Source organism: Phoenix dactylifera, unplaced genomic scaffold (genome assembly GCF_009389715.1).
Source record: "Phoenix dactylifera cultivar Barhee BC4 unplaced genomic scaffold, palm_55x_up_171113_PBpolish2nd_filt_p 000112F, whole genome shotgun sequence".
Lineage (NCBI taxonomy): Eukaryota > Viridiplantae > Streptophyta > Magnoliopsida > Arecales > Arecaceae > Phoenix > Phoenix dactylifera.
Window position 1 is genome coordinate 882613 of NW_024067684.1, and position 21441 is coordinate 904053.

A 21441-nucleotide genomic window follows, 5' to 3' on the forward strand; every position below is an offset into this window, starting at 1 on the left:
CTTTTTAAGAAGCTTTCCTTGTATCTTTTCCCAAACTGTTTTTCTTACTTGGTTCAATCAGGGGATTGAATCAAGAGTTGTAAGGTTTGTTGGTGACCCAAGGTTAAAACCAACGGTGTAAGGGTTTGATTGTAATCCCAGGAAAACAATCGGGTGGTTCTAGTCAGTGAGCCTGTGAAAACCGACCGAGTTCATTGTGATCTCGCGAAAACAACAAGTTGGGTTGTGATCTTGTAAAACAACCGGCTGTAATCCAAGGAATTATAGTGAACTCCCAAGTGAAGCTTGGTGAGTGGACGTAGGAGCAAGGGTTGGCTCCGAACCACTATAAAATTTTCTTGTGTTTGCATTGGGTATTTGTCTCTTCCAATCTCCTCGTCAAGTAGCTTAATTAACTTGCCTGCATTAAATTTAATTATTTACTAATCAAGTTTTAATTTGTCAATAATTAATCCAAACCCAATTCACCCCTTCCTCTTGGGTTGTCTCCTTGGGCAACAATGATAATAAGAAATAACAAATAATAAATAATTTTAATTAAAAAAGTTAAATAGATGCCATGCCAACTCGTGCTAGCTGCAATACTTCCCTAGCAAGGCAAATGCTAACTTGCACGGTCAACAAACATTTTAGTAAGAACTAGTAGTAAAAAGCAGATTATCCTAAGAACTTAAGATTATTAGTATCTTACTCATGAACTTAATGTTGCATAATGGACATCACATCCAAGCGCATGAATGAATTACAAGGTTTTTCTAGTTACTATACAGAAATAACAGTAGGCCCCTCTCTTGTCTAAAGCTGCCCAGACCATGAACTCGTGCAGCACCAAGTCTTAGAGGGTTGACATCAGGTTGACAAATGAGTATTCAAATGCTTGGACACTTTGGAGTCTATCTTAACTTAGGATTTATGCTCTACAGTTGCCCAATTTTAACTAGAAAAGGTTTGTAATAGGATGATGATGATTTGATAGAAATCATGAATGATGTGACAAAGGTAAGCAAAAAACATAGAAATCTAAGGGGTTCAAGAGATGATAAAGTTATAATTCCAGGATAAAAATTATAATTCCAAGAAAAGCAATACAATTAAAAAATTTGTCCTAAATCAGAGACGAAAAAAACAAACTAAAGATTTTCATGGGAATGGGTGACCAAATTGTTGCCCAAGGTGACAAGCCAAGAGGGGGGGTGAATTGGTTTCTCTTAATTTTTACTATCTTACTTATGTCAATTGATGAGTTAGTGAAATATAACAAAGCACAATACAAACACACAAGAAGTATAGTGGTTTGGTGCTCTCCCAAGCACCTACGTCCACTTCCCAAGCGACCCCTTGGAAATTAACTATAATCCCGCGGATTACAGTTGGATTATTTTCCGGGCTCACAATCCAAAAACCTTTACACTTTGGTTTTCCGGGATCACCAAAAACCTATGTTGGTTTTACGGACTCACCAACGAACCTTCACAATTGGTTTTACGGGTTCACCAACAACCTACGTTGGTTTTACGGGCTTACCAACAACCTATGTTGGTTTTACGGGCTCACCAACGAACCTATGTTGGTTTTACGGGCTCACCAACGAACCTTTACAATTGGTTTTACGGGTTCACCAATAAACCTACTCCGTTGGTTTTGCGGGCTCACCAACAAACCTTTACAAGGTGATTAATAAAAGAAGGAAGAAAGTTTAAGCTCCTAGATGAGCAAATATAACAATTATAATCTACAAAGAAGAGTTTAGAGAATAGTTATCGCTTGATGAGACTTCTCTCTTCTTTGTCAAGAATGATTCACTCTTCAAGGGTAGATGGAGCTCTTAATGTCTCTTGGAATCTGCTCAACCACTTTCTTTTCACTCTTGAATGAAGCACTTGGATGAAGAAGATTAGGGCACTTGTCTTTCTTGTGTAATCTTTGATATTTTGCAAAATGATGTTTTCTCTGATGAATAGTGTCACTTTAAATAGTTTCCTTCATCCATTGGACAAGCCCCAATGGTTAGAATTCAAAAACTAGCCGTTACTCACTGTTGGAAGGTCAAAAAGTACTTCTGCAGAACTAGCCGTTATGCTTCTGCCCGTGCTTGGGTCGACTCAACTTTTACTGGGGTTGACCCAACTTTCACTTGGGTCGACTCAACCTTTGCTAGGGTCGACCCTCTCAGAACCACAGAACCTTGCATTTCAGCCTTCCTTCACTTGGGTCGACTCAACATCTTTTTGGGTCGACTCAAGGTTCAATTGGGTCGACTCAACTTCCACTTGGGTCGACCCTCTCAGGGTTTCCAGAGAACCTATTTTTGAATGTCATTGCCTTTGGGTCGACTCATGTTAACTTAGGGTCGACTCAAGTTTCATTTGGGTCGACCCTCTCAGTGTTTCCAGAGAACTGTTTTCTTGAGGCTTGAGAGGCTTGAGGTTTGGGTCGACTCATTCTTTGCTTGGGTCGACCCAACTACTGTTCATCCGTGTCATTTTTGCAGAAGTGTGCCAGATGCTTTCTTGATGTGCCGGGGTCGACTCAATCAACCTTGGGGTCGACTCAATCCACACTTTGCTGCAACTTAAGGTTAGATTCATCCATATAAACAATGAAATGCATCTTTATCTTATTATACTAATGTACTGAGAGTAACAGACTTATAAATGATGTATCGAATTAACTTGTAACATACTCTTGATTATTGTATTAATCATCAAAATACTACTATCATCCTCAATCTCCCCTTTTTTGATGATTACAAAATATAGAGTATGAGCCTATTGATACTTATCTTAAAATTAGTTTTAAAAGGGCTCAAGTTGCTGAATTTCAGCTTTTCAAATTTGAGAGTGAACTCTCCCCCTATTTCATCCAAATGTTTCCAATTTGACCTTTTGAATTACTCCCCCTTTCTTTTATATTTCATTAAAGATGAAACTTCAAAAATTTGAGATAAAGTATGAGTTTCAGATTATGTATCGAGGTGTGAAAGGTATGTGCCAAATTCTGAAATTCGATTTAAATTTTAGACTTTAACATTTTCATTGTTACAAATTGCTCCTCCTTAAATGTATATGCTTTCCTATTATAATTTTCAACTTGTTTGTCAACTTATTTCTCTTTCCTTGCTCAACTTATTTCTCTTTCCTTGCTTCTCCCCCTTTTTGTTATCATCAAATAGGTGCATGGGAATAAACACAATAATTAACAAACATTTCAGTTTCATTGATCAAAATGGAACATTATAGTACAATAATGCCAAAACAAAACAAATACAATGTTCCTCAATCAAAGTTCAAAGTACATGATCAACACAAAATATATATGAGAACTAGATACATATCCTAGGCTCTAATCAGAATGCTAATATCAGCCTAGGGGGTATCTAATGGCTGTAATCTAGTCCTCATCCTTCTAGCATAAGTGGCGAGGGGAGGTCGAGCCTGATGGGACTGAGTCTGGCGTGGAGCTCAGTGAGCTGGATGACTCTGTGCCGAAATCTCTAACTCAGCTGCCTGTGGCACAGATGGTCCATGAACCTCTCTCTCTCTCCGTAGAGCTCCTATCTGCTCTCTAAGATCACTGATCTCAGCAGTCATAATATCCAGTCTGCTCGTCAGTCTATCAGTGATAGTCCTCGCTTGAGCTGACATAAGCTCAGTCATCCTACTCCAAAACTCATTTGTGTCTCCCGCAGGAACAGATGACGAAGGTCCAGCCTCTGAAGGTGCTGTAGGATGATCCGTAGGCTCCTCATCCTCAGGGATAGGGTCTCCAATCTCTGGTGCATCATCCTGAATCCCCGCTCCAGCACATACCCACTGCCCGTTCACCTTCTCATAACCCATGCGAATAAGGGATCGTGCAGTGTATGTGTCAGTGAAAAGTAGATGCCTGGAGATCTCTCCCTCTACAGATATATCATGCTGTCGGAAGATCAGGGTGAGTATCATACCATAAGGCAGGGAGACTCTGGAGTTGCATATAACCTTTCTCATCTGCCTCAGTATCATAGCCGGGAGATTCAGGGGAATACCCTGAATAATGTGCTCCATAACAACCAGATCTCGCTCAGAAATGAGATCAAATCTTCCGCTCTTCAGAAATAAAATCCGACCTATGAAGTTGTGCAACAACCTCATTTCAGCTGAAAGAGAGCTTGCTATTACATTTTCAGAATAATCGAAGTCTTCATTCTCAAGAATCAACTGCAAGGCTTTCAGTTTGTTTTCGGGCTTTTCTGGAGTTGCTCCTTCGCAGGGGAAATGAAGCAACTCACTCAAACTCTCTTCGGAAACTCTAACCCTAACTCCTCGAACTTCAGATATAAGCTCTCCCATTCTAGTTTTGAGGAAGGCATAGAACTCATGGACTAATCCTGGGTAGATCACCACATCTAGGGAGCAAAGATACTCCCATCCTTGCCTTCGGATCCATTCTCCCAAACGGAACCCTTCTTGATCCAAAAACTCGGAGTGGATCCTTCTCCCCGTGATAATTCTCCCCGCAAATTTTGCAAGTTGGACTGAAGGGGAGGGAGGAGGAGGAGGCTCTACACGTGTCTCACCTTGTGGAGATACTGTAGACGGCTCTGTAGCAGCCCTATCCGCACGGGTGATCTGTGAAACTCTCCCGGATCGCTTGGCTACGGCTCTTTTGGGTCCCATTTCTTCAAGATCTTGATGTAATCTACTGTTTGGAGATGATTGGGGGAGATTTGAGAGTGGGGAATAGGGTTTTCGGAAGAGGACAAAGTGAAAACAGTGCCCTAGATGGCTCACGGGTCCCCCTTTTAACAGTGAGATCCCGTCGTTGGGTCGACCCTAGATTTTTCTTGGGTCGACTCAACGTTGGGTCGACCCTATTCTGGGTTGGGTCGACCCAAGTTCAGAAATTTTTCTCTCTCCCTTTTTTCCTTTTAAAAATTTTTTTTTCTTCCAATCCTTACAAATTTTTACTGGAACAATGATACATAAGTAAGGAATCTATAGATAACAAGTTTGACTAATGTTTCATGGGTTTTTAGAAATGGGAGGAGTGTATCATGAGACTGCTTGCTCCCTTTTATATCTCCTCAATAAAAAGGATCACATATGCCTAATTCTCTCCTAAGCGTGCAAAATCTATCTTCACTCAAAGGTTTTGTGAATATGTCAGCTAATTGTTTCTCAGTACATACATGCTCAATACATATGTTTCCATTTTGCACATGATCTCTAATAAAATGATATCTTATTTCAATGTGTTTGGCTTTAGAGTGCTAAACCGGATTTTTAGTAAGATTGATGGCACTAGTATTATCACACTTTATGGGAATGATATCTAGTTTAACTCCATAGTCCTCTAGTTGTTGCTTAAGCCACAGTACTTGAGCACAACAACTGCCGGCAGCTATATATTCAGCTTTAGTCGTCGACAGTGCTACTGAATTCTGCTTTTTGCTAAACCATGATACTAAGTTATTTCCTAAAAATTGACATGTTCCACTAGTGCTCTTCCTATCTAATTTGCATCCAGCAAAATCAGCATCTGAGTAGGCAAGCAAATCTAGACAGGAGTCTCTTGAGTACCATAATCCTATGTTTGTAGTTCCTCTTAAATATCTAAGGATTCTTTTAACAGCACTTAAATGTGACTCCTTAGGATCTGATTGGTATCTAGCACATATTCCTACACTAAACACGATGTCTGGTCTACTAGCAGTAAGGTAGAGCAAGGATCCAATTAATCCTCTATAAAGCTTAATATCAATACTCTTTCCTTTCTCATCTTTGTCTAGCTTACTAGTATGATTCATTGGAGTGCCTACTCCCTTGTGATTTTCATTCCCAAACTTCTTTAATATTTCCTTTGTATACTTAGTTTGATGAATGAAGATACCTTCTTTAGTTTGTTTGATTTGTAATCCGAGAAAGAAACTTAGTTCTCCCATCAAACTCATCTCGAATTCTCCGTGCATTAAATTAGCAAACTCTTTGCAAAGATTATCATTTGTGGCACCAAAAATTATGTCATCTACATATATTTATACCACTAGCAGATTTTCGTCTTTTCTTTTGAGAAAAAGTGTTTTATCTACATTTCCTCTACTGAAGTCATTATTTAGTAGAAATTTGCTTAATCGATCATACCAAGCCCTAGGTGCTTGCTTCAATCCATATAATGCCTTATGTAGTCTAAACACATGATTTGGCAATTCATGATTCTCAAAACCAGGAGGTTGCTCTACATATACTTCTTCCTCTATAAAACCGTTTAAGAATGCACTTTTTACATCCATTTGATACAATTTGAAATCCATGAAACATGCAAAAGTTAGAAGTAATCTAATAGCCTCTAATCTAGCTACGGGAGCAAATGTTTCATCAAAATCTATCCCTTCTTCTTGATTGTATCCCTTAGCTACAAGTCCAGCTTTATTTCTTATAACTACCCCATTTTCATCTAATTTATTTCTAAAGATCCATTTTGTTCCAATTACAGAGTTATGCTTTGGTCTCTCAGTTAATGTCCATACATTACTTCTTTTGAATTGATTTAATTCTTCTTGCATAGCATTTATCCAATTGGTATCTTTTTCAGCTTCTTCATAAGTCTTAGGTTCTAACTGTGAAACAAAAGCAAGATAATCATTTAAATTTCTAAGAGAGGATCGAGTTCTTACCCCTTGAGATGGATCACCAATGATTAAGTCTTTAGGGTGTCCATATGCATACCTCCATTCCTTTGGCAAGTCTTGAGGTTGTGGTGGCATGCGATCATTTTCCTTATCTTGAATTGGCACGTCATCAAGATTTAATTTTTCAAAGTTAATAATTCCTGCATCACCATCAAGAATATTTTCTTTCCTAGCAGACTCACTATCAGACTCATCAAATATGATATTAACTGACTCTTCAACTACAAGAGTTCTTTTATTGAACACTCTGTATGCCCTGCTAGATGTGGAGTATCCTAAGAAGATACCTTCATCTGATTTGGCATCAAATTTACTTAGATCCTCCTTGCCATTGTTTAAAATGAAACATCTACATCCAAATACTCTAAGATATTTAGCGGTTGGTTTCTTATTCTTCCAAAGTTCATAAGGAGTTTTCTTGGTTATAGGTCGTATTAAAACCCGATTTAGAATATGGCAAGCAGTGCTTATAGCTTCAGCCCAAAAGTACTTTGGAAGATTTGACTCGCACAACATCGTGCGTGCCATTTCTGCCAAGGTCCTATTTTTTCTTTCAACAACCCCATTTTGTTGAGGCGTTCTAGGTGCTGAAAATTGATGTGAGATACCGTTTTCATTACAAAATTCTTCAAAGTGTTGATTTTCAAACTCAGTTCCATGATCACTTCGAATTGCTATTAAGGTGAGCTTCTTTTCATTTATGATATAATTATAATATTTCAAGAATGCTGAAAATGCTTCATTCTTATGTGCCAAAAATGAAATCCATGTATATCTTGAAAAATCATCTACTATAACTAGTCCATACTTCTTCCCTCCTAGACTCGCAGTTCTAGTGGGTCCAAATAGATCCATATGTATGAGTTCAAAAGGCCTAGTTGTTGATACTATATTCTTTGATTTGAAGGATGATTTTGTTTGTTTTCCTAATAAGCATGGTCCACAAATTTTGTCCTTTTCAAAGATCAATTTTGGCACATCTTTTATTAATTCCTTCTTGACTAGTTTTGATATTAATTCTATACTAGCATGTCCTAGTCTGCGATGCCAAAGCCAACTTGTTTCATTTTTCTTTTCTTCATTAGTAATTAAACATAATCCATTTTTCTTGCCTAATTCATGAAGATCTACCATGTAAATATTTCTTTGCCTTTGTCCTATAAGTACAATGCTATTATCTTTAGGATTTGTGATTATGCATACTGATGCTTCAAATGTGACTTTAAACCCTTTATCACAAAATTGACTTATGCTAAGTAGGTTATGTTTCAAATCATTAACTAATAAGACATTTTCTATGAAGATAGATGGAGTAATGAAAATTTTACCCTTTCCAATGATATACCCTTTTCCATTGTCTCCATAGGTTACTACTCCACCCTTCTTAGATTCCAAGGTGACAAATTGGTCTACGTCACCGGTCATGTGTCTTGAACAGCCGCTATCTAGATACCATCGTTTATCCACTTTATTAGCTGCAAGACACCCCTGCAATCAAGATCAAGAATGAGCTTTAGGTACCCAAACTATGTTGGTTCCTTTAGGGTTAGTACTTGATGTTCCTTTTGGAATCCAAACTTTCTTGAATTTAAGCTTATAATTATTACTCAATTTGTTTTGGCTGGACTTTCTATAGTTACATTCATATGCTTTATGTCCTAATTTATTGCAACAATGACAAATAATATTTTTGTTTTTAGCTTTTACAAATATGTTTTTTAAGTATTTTTGTTTTCTATTTGTTTTATATCCTAATCCAGCCTTATCATATACAGCTTTTTGACTATCAAGAATCATATTTAATTTGGTTGAGCTAAGAATAAACTTGTCTACTAAGGATTTATATTTTTCAGCATCTTCTTTTATCTTGACATTTTCAGCAATTAGATTCTTAGTTTCATTTGTGAGTCTCCTACTTAATGTTTCCCAGTTATGAGATAGTTTCAGCTTATCTTTGATAAGAGATTGATTTTCTTCTTTTAGAACTTTATTTTTATTGATTAGTTTTTTGTGTTCTTCCATGAGTTCTAAAAATGCATCATGTAATTCATCAACAGTAAAATCACATTCAAGTTCAGAATCTACCTCATCGTCATTGGCCATATGACATATTTGGGCCGTCTCTTGATGATCTTCGTCTTCCGAACTTGACTCCTCACTTTCACTCCATTCAGCCATGAAGTTCTTCTTTTTAAGTTTTCTTGCCATCCACTTTAATTCCAGGCAATCTATCTTATAATGCCCGGGCTTGTTACACTCATAACAAATAGGTGTTTCCTTTTTCTTTTCTTTGTCCTTACCCTTTTCTTTGCTTGAGCTACCTTTGAAGAAGGGTTTCTTTTTATGAAATCTCTTCTTACCTCTCATAAATTTTCTGAATTTTCTTCCAAGCATAGCCATTCCTTCTTCATCAAATTCATCATCATCATCAGATTCTTCCGACTCAGTTTCTTGTTTTGGAGTGATAGATTTTAGGGCAATGGTCTTTCTTCTCTTGACCTCATCTTCTGAGTTTTGCCTCATGGTCAACTCATGGGTCATGAGTGATCCTAGAAGTTCCTCCAATTGCAGTGTATTGAGGTCCTTTGCTTCCTGAATTGCTGTTACCTTGGCCTCCCAAACTCTTGGTAGAGACCTGAGAATTTTTTGCACCAATTCAGAGTTAATATAAGACTTTCCTAAACTCTTTAGCCCATTTATGATTTCAGTAAAACGAGTAAACATATCAGTTATGGACTCAGTGGATTCCATTTTAAACAATTCATACTTATGTACTAATATGTTTATTTTTGACTCCTTAACTTGATTAGTTCCTTCATGTGTGACCTCAAGTTTATCCCAAATTTCTTTTGCAGAGACGCATGTAGATATTCTATTGAATTCACTTACATCTAGTGAACAGTAAAGTACATTAATCGCTTTAGCATTTAATTGTGTTAGTCTTCTATCACTTTCATTCCAATCCATTTCTGGTTTGGGTATGATAGTGCCCTCTATACTAATTGTGGGTGTGTGAGGTCCTCTAGTTATAATATACCACAATTCATAGTCTAGAGCTTGAATGAATATCCTCATCCTAGCTTTCCAGTATGTGTAATTTGTGCCATTAAATAGAGGAGGTCTATTTGTGGATTGCCCCTCACTTATAGAACATCCCACTTGGGTTGTCATAATCTTTGACTCTTGATTGTGAGATCAACAAATACTATAGGAGCACCTTGCTCTGATACCACTTGTTGCCCAAGGTGACAAGCCAAGAGGGGGGGTGAATTGGTTTCTCTTAATTTTTACTATCTTACTTATGTCAATTGATGAGTTAGTGAAATATAACAAAGCACAATACAAACACATAAGAAGTATAGTGGTTCGGTGCTCTCCCAAGCACCTACGTCCACTCCCCAAGCGACCCCTTGGAAATTCACTATAATCCCGCGAATTACAGTTGGATTGTTTTCCGGGCTCACAATCCAAAAACCTTTACACTTTGGTTTTCCGGGATCACCAAAAACCTATGTTGGTTTTACGGGCTGACCAACGAACCTTCACAATTGGTTTTACGGGTTCACCAACAACCTATGTTGGTTTTACGGGCTCACCAACGAACCTATGTTGATTTTACGGGCTCACCAACGAACCTTTACAATTGGTTTTACGGGTTCACCAATAAACCTACTCCATTGGTTTTGCGGGCTCACCAACAAACCTTTACAAGGTGATTAATAAAAGAAGGAAGAAAGTTTAAGCTCCTAGATGAGCAAATATAACAATTATAATCTACAAAAAAGAGTTTAGAGAATAGTTATCGCTTGATGAGACTTCTCTCTTCTTTGTCAAGAATGCTTCACTCTTCAAGGGTGGATGGAGCTCTTAATGTCTCTTGGAATCTGCTCAACCACTTTTTTTCACTCTTGAATGAAGCACTTGGATGAAGAAGATTAGGGCACTTGTCTTTCTTGTGTAATCTTTGATATTTTGCAAAATGATGTTTTCTCTGATGAATAGTGTCACTTTAAATAGTTTCCTTCATCCATTGGACAAGCCCCAATGGTTAGAATTCAAAAACTAGCCGTTACTCACTGTTGGAAGGTCAAAAAGTACTTCTGCAGAACTAGCCGTTATGCTTCTGTCCGTGCTTGGGTCGACTCAACTTTTACTGGGGTCGACCCAACTTTCACTTGGGTCGACTCAACCTTTGCTAGAGTCGACCCTCTCAGAACCACAGAACCTTGCATTTCAGCATTCCTTCACTTGGGTCGACTCAACATCTTTTTGGGTCGACTCAAGGTTCAGTTGGGTCGACTCAACTTCCACTTGGGTCGACCCTCTCAGGGTTTCCAGAGAACCTATTTTTGAATGTCATTGCCTTTGGGTCGACTCATGTTAACTTAGGGTCAACTCAAGTTTGGGTCGACTCAAGTTTCATTTGCGTCGACCCTCTCAGTGTTTCCAGAGAACTGTTTTCTTGAGGCTTGAGGTTTGGGTCGACTCATTCTTTGCTTGGGTCGACCCAACTACTGTTCATCCGTGCCATTTTTGCAGAAGTGTGCCCAGATGCTTTCTTGATGTGCCGGGGTCGACTCAATCAACCTTGGGGTCGACTCAATCCATACTTTGCTGCAACTTAAATTAGATTCATCCATATAAACAATGAAATGCATCTTTATCTTATTATACTAATGTACTGAGAGTAACAGACTTATAAATGATGTATCGAATTAACTTGTAACATACTCTTGATTATTGTATTAATCATCAAAATACCACTATCATCCTCACAAATATATGAAGGATTAACATTTAGATGTAAGAAGGATATGCAATAGCCGCAGTAAGTGTTCGTTAAAAAAAAGAGCATCCCAATGGATGAGGCTCTCATCACTATGGTGTCTGGAGAAGGTCAGATGTATGGTACGGAGAGGTTGTTTCTATGCAGGTCACAATAGAGCAATCTTACCATTGCATTAAGGCCTACCCTCTAAGTGTTCATTACTAAAGGATTCTAAGTGAGGAATATTGAGCAGATCTTCAGAAACTTTATTTGGGGGAGGAACGGAGGTGGAAGGGGCATCCCTCTCATGGCATGGGAGGTGGTATGTCAGCCGACGAGATTTGGTGGCTTGGGGTGCAGTCCTTGGTGGCGAGACGGGAGGTCCTAGCGGCACGGCACGCTGCTAGAGTTGTGTTAGAGCCTGATGGCATGTGGTCCTCACTGATGAGGGCCAAGTATGGCGATATGGTGCCCGGGGCCCGTGCGGGGCGTCGCCATTCACCGATCTGGAGGGAGATTTGCGCTAGAGCAGGGTTGGTGCTTCCCGCGATTAGATGGGCTATTGGTGATGGGCGATCCATTGATGTGTTAGAGGATCGCTGGGTGACGGAGCAGCCTATGAGTAGACTCCCGATCATGGTGGATACGTCGAGGTTAGTCGGTCTCAGGGTCAGAGATTTGATGGAGCCCGGAGGGGGGCGTTGGAGGGTTGAGTTGATTAGGAAGACTTTGGGAGCAGTTGGCAGAGATGATCCTGGCTCTACCTATTCCTGCCCGGGTGGGTCGGATAGACTAGTCTGGATGCCGACAGGGCGATCGCAGGTGCGAGTCAGGGACATCTCTATTTGTTGAGCCGAGAGCCAGCCCGACAGATAGAGGGAGGATGGATTTGGAGGATGCGGATTCACCCGCGTGTCGCGCTCTTCATATGGAAGGTGGCATGGGGCTGCCTACCAACCAGGAGCGTGTTAGCACGGCGAGGGGTGAGGATCACTCAGTGTTGTGAGGAGTGCACGGAGACTGTGGAGACGATTGATCATGTTATCCTGCAGTGCCCCCAGAGCTAGGGGAATCTGGAGCCGATCACCATCTTTGTTGCCCCATTCAGTCGAGTCAACACAGGATTGGATTCATTGGTTGAGAGTTTCCATGCGGAGGCCCAGTACGGTTGAGGCCGGGATCCGGTGGGCTTATTTGGCTCATTCTATCTGGTTGGGACAGGAATGCTGGTATCTTTGAGGGCAGACGGTTACCCCCGAGGGTTGGTGGTGGACAGAGCTATGCGTCTTGCCAGGAAGGTTACCACTACTACCGTTAGGTCTTCTTCTGAGATGGCCAGGGACATCTGGGGTACTCTTTCCGCTGTCACAACGCCCAGGTTCGCCCTAGTTTCTTGGGTACCCCCACCCCTTGGTCATCTCAAAGTGAACTTCGATGGTAGTATGTCGTTGGACGGGGTGTCTGGAGGAGTTGGCTTTGTCATCAGAGACCCATCTGGGTGGTTTGGTAGCAGCTGGTGGCCGCCCGTGCGCCGGGACTCACTGCAGTCGGTGCGGAGCTGCGGGCAGCCTGGAAGGGGATATCCTATGCGAGGCGGGTACTTTATGCTGAGCATATATGCCTTGAGGGGATTCCTCTGTGTGATCGAGTGGATTCGGGGAGCGGACAGATATGGTGATGGTCATCCTCTCATCCGTGAGATTCGAAGATTGGCGCAGGAGTCAAGTGATTCGAGCGTTACATGTTTTTCGGAGGCAAACAAAGCAGCAGACTGGGTTGCCTCTATTGTTGCCCGGCATTCCGGGGAGGTCATATGGACATCTGTAGGAGATATTCCTCCTACCCTGTACGCTTTACTTTCTTTTGATATGGCTGGATGTACTCAAGTTTAGAGCTATATGAAATGCCGCTTTTATCCCAAAAAAAAAAAGAAGATTAAAACTAATATTGGAAAGAGATAAATAATATGGAAAATTTTCTTAGAGAAGATATTTGGTGGCAAGTTTAAAACTCGTGTGAAATGAAATAGTAATGACATGAGAATACAGGGTAGACAAAGAAATTCACGTATTTTGTATTGAAAGACCTTATCGTGCTGGTTCCTTACTCTTTTGAGAATATTAGAGTCTAAAGGAGTGATTTAAATTCTTTTATCTAGTCAATAGGATCCATGTTTTAGCTATTATAAATTCTGAATACTATCAATAGAAAGTTCGTTGACATACTAGTAACCAAGGTCCGCCGTATCGGTACCGGTCAGCATACCGGTGGTAGCCCGGACCGGCACGTACCGATCCCGTATCGGTTTTGCACCGATCTCGTACCAGTCCCGTACCGATACGGCAGTTCATACCGGCTGGTTTTTCAATGAAAAGCTTCCGGTACCGGATCCACGCTGATCCGGTACCAGTCCTGCCCGAACCTGTTTGTATCGGCCCGTACCGGCCAGTACAGCATACCATGCTAGTAATAGTAACTATCTCTGAGACTAAAGAACAAGACATAGTAGAAATATGTTATTGTTATTCAGGCATAAGGAGTTGAAATTTATAGACCAAGTATCTTAATGTCACCATTAACTTGCTGCTCATTGCCATATCTATAGATTTTTGTTGGTTCCAATGCTTTGTAAAATAAGTTGCTTTACCATCATATGTTTATAACTAATTAGATCAATGATTTAAACAAATCAGTCAATGGCATTCTTATAACCATCATTTCATGTCAATTCTATCATAGTTCACAATGCACAAGATTATGGAAGTTTCTGAAGAATAAAGGAAGCTACATAAAGGAACTAGGTGTCAAACTATTAAGGTACAAAATGCAAGCTAACAAATAGACCAAAAAGTCGAAAATAGTATAACATTTTATGCATATTAAAAATTGTTGTGAAAAATATTAAATTGTAAGACTTAGATATGTAACTCAAGGTTCGCCGTCTCGGTACCGGATTCTGTACCGGTGCCACACTAGCACAGTGTCGGTACGGTATGGTACATGATTTTTTTGACATACCGAGTATCGGTATACCATCCGTATCAGATACCAGTACCGAACCGGTACGGTATGCCCCATACCGCCCGGTTCGAGCTAGTACGGCGTACCTTAATGTAACTTATCATGAAAGTCTTTGCAACCCAAGTCACAAATAAAAAATCCTTTGACATGAAGATACTTGTGCATACCTTTGTTCTGTTTTTTAGGTAAATATATTTTACATGCTTCAATCACTCCAAAGATGATGCTTGTATGTGTTACCACGCTATGTACAAATATGATATTGCCCATGCATCCTCTCTCAGTGCTCCAGTAGTCACAATCTCTATGGTAAGACTGTGTGAGCATGCCATGCTGTGCCATGCTACCACACAAGATGCTCTGTTTTGAATTAAAAAACTTAAAGAATGAATACCATTTTTATATGAAAATATTTTAAAATAAATTAATAGATGCTGGTACCAGTATGGCCTAGCAAGGTATGTCCCAGCCATCTAAAACCAAACACTTGAAACCTTGCTTTAAACAAATACGATCAATTTCTCAGTTAGAGATCAGACTTGATGCTACCTCAAAGCAAAATCATTTCTCTAAGATTTCTACATAACCTATACTCTGAAGATAGTACTTCACATCCTCCCTTAGCTTCTTGATATCTATGCTTCATATGCATAACATCAACATACATTTGTCTTATAATTTTTTATAGAAATAATTCTCCTCCCAATTTGGAAAACTTATTCGACTGAACGTAATTTTTTCTAAAGTAAACAAAGAACCATTATCCCAAAACATAGCAAAAATAAGAACGAAACTGTAAGCTAATATAATTGCAGCAATAACTAATAAAGCAGAGAAAGTTTAAATAGCCATCTTTAGCATGACACTTGTAATAAGAGTAACAATGTAGCAAGGGAAAAGGAGGACCAAGGATAACTGCTGACATCTCATATTTCAGTGAATGTTTAACTAGAGCACAAATTTTGAAAATGCCTATCAAAGCTAGCCGGTATGTTACATGCCTTTGCTTGTCTGATAAGAAATACAAATACCCAAAACAAAAAGATTAAAATAGCCTAAATCATATGCTCTAGTAATAGAAATCTAAAAGCAATCATATTGTCACGCCCTCGGCCCGAGATCACAAGCCAGGGGTCGCATCAATTGTCACATGCTTATAGGAAACTCTTCCCACAAGCATGCAGAAATCTCAACATGATTCATAAACAAGCAACCAGACAGCGGAATAATTTGAATAATTAACATTCAAATTATATTTAATAACTAAATACAATTAAATGTCTCATGTAGCCAATGATATTCTAATGTTCTGCATCAAACTTTAATAAAACTCTGATATAACTAAAGATGCCAAAATTTCTGGTTCCAGTCGCTCTCCCATAACTCAACCCTAGGTCAAGCTACCTCTTTGAATCTATAAAAATAGTAAGATATCGAATAATGAGCTAGACAGCCCAGTAAGCAATGAACCACTTTAACTAAATAAATCAAAAAATAAAATAAATAATAATAGGAATACTGCAAATAAGTATATGGAAGTGCATCAATTCAAAATCCGATCCAGATATGCAGCAAGATGAAAACATCATACTTGCAAATCAAATCCGATCATAAATTCAGTCTCTTTCAAAACATCAAGTTCATCTCGTCAGCCTGAACCAGAACCCACATTTATTACCCTATGGCTAGGCCAATATGAGCACAAAATAGCCAAAGTGCTACTGCAAATACCCCATTCAGCAGGGTATCCGAAAATGCCAATGTATAACCCACTGACAGGGTTTGAAATGCTACCGTTAACTCCCACTGGCAGAAAATCGAAATGCCATCATACCATCTCCACTAGCAGTGTATTGAAATACCAACGTACAACCGCCACTGGCAGGGTATCAAAATATGAGTTCGTTGTAAACCTAAATATTCTTAAATCAAACTTTTTTTTTTTCGATATATATGTCATGTTCCAATCAAAAGGATTCATAGAATCATGCTATATCAAAATCAATCAGACATAATCCATATCAAAATCAATACATTAGATTATGATCTCTTAATATTTCAGAAAAAATATATTCAATAATTAAAATACTATCATCAAATTGGTAAACCAATAAACAATTTGATTTAGAAAATAGTTTATAATTTGCTTATAAATCTACAAAAGAGGTTACGTTACCCGACAAATCTAATTAGTTCTGAAAGTCTCTCTCAGAGCCTTGGCTCCGACAAGCTTCTCCGGCCTCAATTTTCGGTAGCCACAGTGAGAGAAAACCTTAAAAAAACAAGGAGAGAGAAGAGAAGAGGAGGCACGGTGCTTGTGGTGGAGGACCATAGAGGGGGTTGGGGGTCATATTTATAGAGAGCCTAGGGTACCGGTAACCCTAGGACTCTAGCTTCTTCCCGAAGTCGTCGGAGAGGAGGAAAACTCCCTCTAGGAGTCTTCCGTTGCCTTCGCTCATGCAGCGCACGTGGTCCAGCTGAGCTGGGCCGCAGTTGGGTTTGGTCATCAAGTGGACCGACCAGACCGGGCCTTCACACATACTTTTACTGGTTTACAAGCCTCAACTTCAAATTCATGAGAATCATTACTATGTTAGAAGTCATTGTTAGCTTGCTTGGACTAACTTTTCCTACCATCAAGTTTAGATTCTAGACCATGCCAAAGTATAATTTTGAACAACCATATTAGTACGTCATTGTGGCAATCTTGTAACTATTGAAAAAACGTTCAAGTAATAACATTTCAATGTTACTGATTTAGTTACAGAACAAAGCAGCACAGCAGAGTGTCTTTGAGTCTCTCCATAGGGACATCATGGTTTTTATTCTGCAACTGGGAGTTTGATCCAATGAAAATAAGCAATCCCTTTCACAAAATGAAGGCAATGTCGACATCTGGCAAGGCTTATGAAGATAGGATCGTCCCAGTGGAGTTACAGCGCTATATTGCACAAAGGCTGTCCATGGATACGATATCACGAGAACCAAAAGGTGGGCATCTATTTGCATCAATCGACGGTTGGGGTGACAAAATACTTAAAGCACTTCTTCTTGGGGAGGAACCCCCCTTTTACTAAGAACTTCTTCAACTGTAATGCCATTATAATATTCAAAATCATCTACTATTACTGCAACCAGGAAATACATGGAGAATCCCACTGTTACTTAGAATTACTTCAACTGTGTTGCCATTTTGATGATTAACATTATCTATTATTGCAATGCCAATTTAATATTCAAAATCATCTACTATTACTACAACCAGGAAATACAGGGAGAGAAGCCCCCTGTTCCTAGAATTACTTCAACTGCATTGCCATTTTGACAGTTGACATTATCTACTACTAAAACTAGGAAAGTTAGCAATTTATAGTGCAAGTTCTAAGTCTTAAGCTAAAAAATTGTCAATATTATTGACCGTGAAGAATGTTATACTATTGTAGCCTCAATTCTGAAATTGCATGGTACCCCCTGCTCTTACAAACAACACTGTAGAGAACATTGATGAACAACCTTAGACACGAGAAAGATACATACTAGGATTTCACACTGGATTTTTGGGCTGGATTTCTGCTAGAACACAAGGATTTACTGGCATCATGTTTGCAAATCAAAATGGTCATTGGTTTTATCCATGCAGACTACTTAAACCCACTTTTATACCAATGCTGGAGGGACCAAACAAGGATGGCCTGCAATGCTTGGAGGACCCAAATGACAAGGACATCCTAGGGTTTCTAATGACTTTTATGCCTGCATTCTGGATTTTTAAAATTAGGAAAGAAATTGCAAGATCTGGAGAATTTGAGCAAATAAAGAGGTGAAACAGATCTGTTTTAATAGGCAAAGATTCAATAATGGTAACACAGACCTAGTATGAAATTATTTCGGTTATGAGGAAGGTTCCAATGTTGACAAGAAACAAATCTCAGAAGAATCCTAAATTCATATTATGCAAATCTAATGTGATATAAGATTAAGGGAAGTTATGCATACCAAAGTGATCTTACAATTCGTATTTAATGTTGACGAGGCAATCACAAGAAAATACTAACTGAAGACTGCTGCAGATTTGAGTAAAACCACATATCAGTAATCTGGTTAACAGAACATGCATTTGAAGATGGAGAAATTATGATATATGGTTGCTGGAACATATCATAATAACAGTTCGAGCGTCCAGAAATCACAGCAGGATTTAGTTTACAATGAACAAAAACAAATCGAATATATTAGACCAGAGGAAAAATGAAATTTTAGAGGGAGGAACTGGCTGAACCTGGTCGCCTCTTACTCAAAGCCAGTTTACCTGATCTTAAGGTGGCCAGCCGCGCGGCTTTCTTTAAAGCCTTTTCGATTTGAAGACAAATCCCTAAAAATCCCACCAGCCGATTCTCCATTTAACCATCATTAGGACTTATAACTGGCAATGTTCTAAAAATCCCCTCAAAAAAATCCCATTAGCTGACAACCTATTTAACTTGGCATTACAACTCCTAAGAGGCCCAATCCATGTAACTGTAGCGTGTACTGTTCATGTAAACAACATCCCGCCGTTTATTAACTCTGAAAAGTTAATTTAAAAGCAATATATGAACCTAAAGCTACTCAATTATCAATAAATCTGGATGAAATGGTAGATGAGCTTCCCTTCATGATATTCCTTGCAGGAGGGGGAGGCCCTAAAATACCTCGGTTGCTTTCCGAAATTTTTGGTCTTAACCCTCCGTTTGTATGAGTTGTGATTTGAGTGCTTTGGGATCTGATTTTGTAACCATTACACCCTCCTTAGAACTTAATTGACATACCCCAAGCCCACTACCTGAGATGGGCACGTGTCATGGCCATGCATTTGCTAGAAAATGATCTAAAGAGAATATGCAAGGCTAATAGATTAAATACAATCTAATCTAATCATTACTGAACAGTGTGAATCTTAATTCGAAACAAGATAAGATAATTCCATCATTATGAAGTAATAAAAATATCTATTTACAAATTTAGTTATTTGATGGTATCACTAACGCTCTAATCATTCCTCCTATAACCAGCAATCCTAAACCATAGCTGACCACTAATACGCATCCTACAACTTAAAAAAAAAAAAAAAAAAAAAAGCAACAATTTGTATGAGTTAACAACTCAGTAAATCCCCCCACACCCCAACATAAATAATCTAAAGATAGAAATTAGCAAAATATTTATTACAAAAATAAATGCAAAATCATGAATTGACATATTAAGTATCCAGCACTTATAGTTATCGCTCAAATAGAGCGAAATACATGCATACATAGGTACATAGATATATACACATTCACTGGCATATATATATACACACACACACAAACACGCACATACACTACTAAAATAGCTGTTTCTATTCAAAAATAATATATCACATATCATCAAAATAACTGTTTTATTCAACAATAGCTTCAAATAACTTATTTTCCATTTTTGATTAGCATGATTCAAATCCAACAGCAATTAAACTTTCTAGCTTTGGGCTAACCATAGCTACATTTCCGGCCCAAGATAGGGCAATGATAGTGCCACATTTCCAAATGTGATAGAGTAATAATAATACCACATTTCTAGCCTGTGATGAGAAACAATAATGTCATATTTGTAGCTTGTGATGGGGCAATGATAATGCCATATTTCTAACAAATCAAGAGGCAAGATATACATGGCTAGTCCAAAACACCATACCCAACCATTCTGTAATACAAAACTCAATTTTATGCTTACCAAATAAAAGTATGGCTTAATAGTTTATTCCATGCAAAACGCAAAAGAAACGAGTATTACCTTCCATCAAAATCCAAAATCATCGATACATAATACATACATACATACATACATACATATATATATATATATATATATATATATATATATATGAACATGCATGGGGAAATCCAAGTAAAATGATTATGAGCCCAAGAGTACACCTAACATATCCAATTAATTTGAAAAATCAATAATTGATATTATCAAAAAGCCAACTCACTTAAGGCCAACCATATGCATGATATTAATTTAATTAATAATTTACTAATTTTCTAATTCTAAGTTTTGATGCTCAAACTATTTCTAACCCTAGATTTTCCCATCCTATCCTAGACCATACTAATTACCAAAATCAAAAAAATAAAATGATTAGTATCTTATCTCAATTTAAGGATCGGACAGTATAAAACCCCTTACTAGACTTCTTGTCCGAACGATTGCACCCCACTAGAATCGAAAACAATAATTAGTGAAATGGTGAAACATATGAGAGAGGGAAGGACAAAGCCAACCAGGTAGCAGCGTCTAGCAACTTGGATTAGTCTAATCTGGGTGAAAATTGGTCAAATAGAGAGGTGAGAGTTCAAGCAGGGTAAAGACAACATAGCAAGGGTTGTCTCTAGCCAAGTATAGGATGGGGACCTGGATGATCACGGCAATATCAGTTTGGGATCCTCTACAGAGGTCAGCTTAAGCTCGTAGAAAAAAGAGAGTACAGAACAATTTCGCCTTTGCTGGGGTCCACTGAAGCATATAGAGAGAGAAACAGAGAGGAAGAGAGAGTGAGAAAGAAAAAAAAGGGGGGGTAGAGAAAGAGTGAGAAACAGAGCCTTCATAGGATTTAATTGAAGGTGGAAAAGAAGGAGAGGAAGTGGGAGGATGGGGGCTTTGCTTTGGAAGCCGATGGTATGATGGGTGATGGTGGGCAGCCGATGAACATTAAAAATAAAAAGAAGGAAGAACCAGAGGATAAGGCAAAGTAAGGGAGTGAAGTGACTTGATGTCGACTTGAGCTAGCCTTAGCTCGTTTGCAAGCAGTTGAGCTCCGGCATCAGGTCATGGGAGCTTCAAGAGGGCTCAGTCGAAGGGGAAAAGCTAGATCGAATGTCTGAAACAAGGGAGAGGGAAAACTAGAGAATTGGAGAGTTGATGCCTTGAGTTTAGCAAGATTGAAGCCATGACATTG

General features: G+C 38.8%; 1 protein-coding gene across 1 annotated transcript in view; it reads left to right on the forward strand.

Moving 5' to 3' along the window:
• LOC103717990 overlaps window positions 1–17704 on the forward strand; it is a 38418-nt gene extending 20714 nt beyond the window's left edge. The window contains exon 9 of the mRNA XM_039116550.1: window positions 17221–17704. Within this exon, the coding sequence (XP_038972478.1) occupies window positions 17221–17304 (84 nt within the window). The 3' untranslated portion in view covers window positions 17305–17704. The remainder of the gene's footprint in view (window positions 1–17220) is intronic.
• The last annotated feature ends 3737 nt before the right edge of the window (window positions 17705–21441 follow it).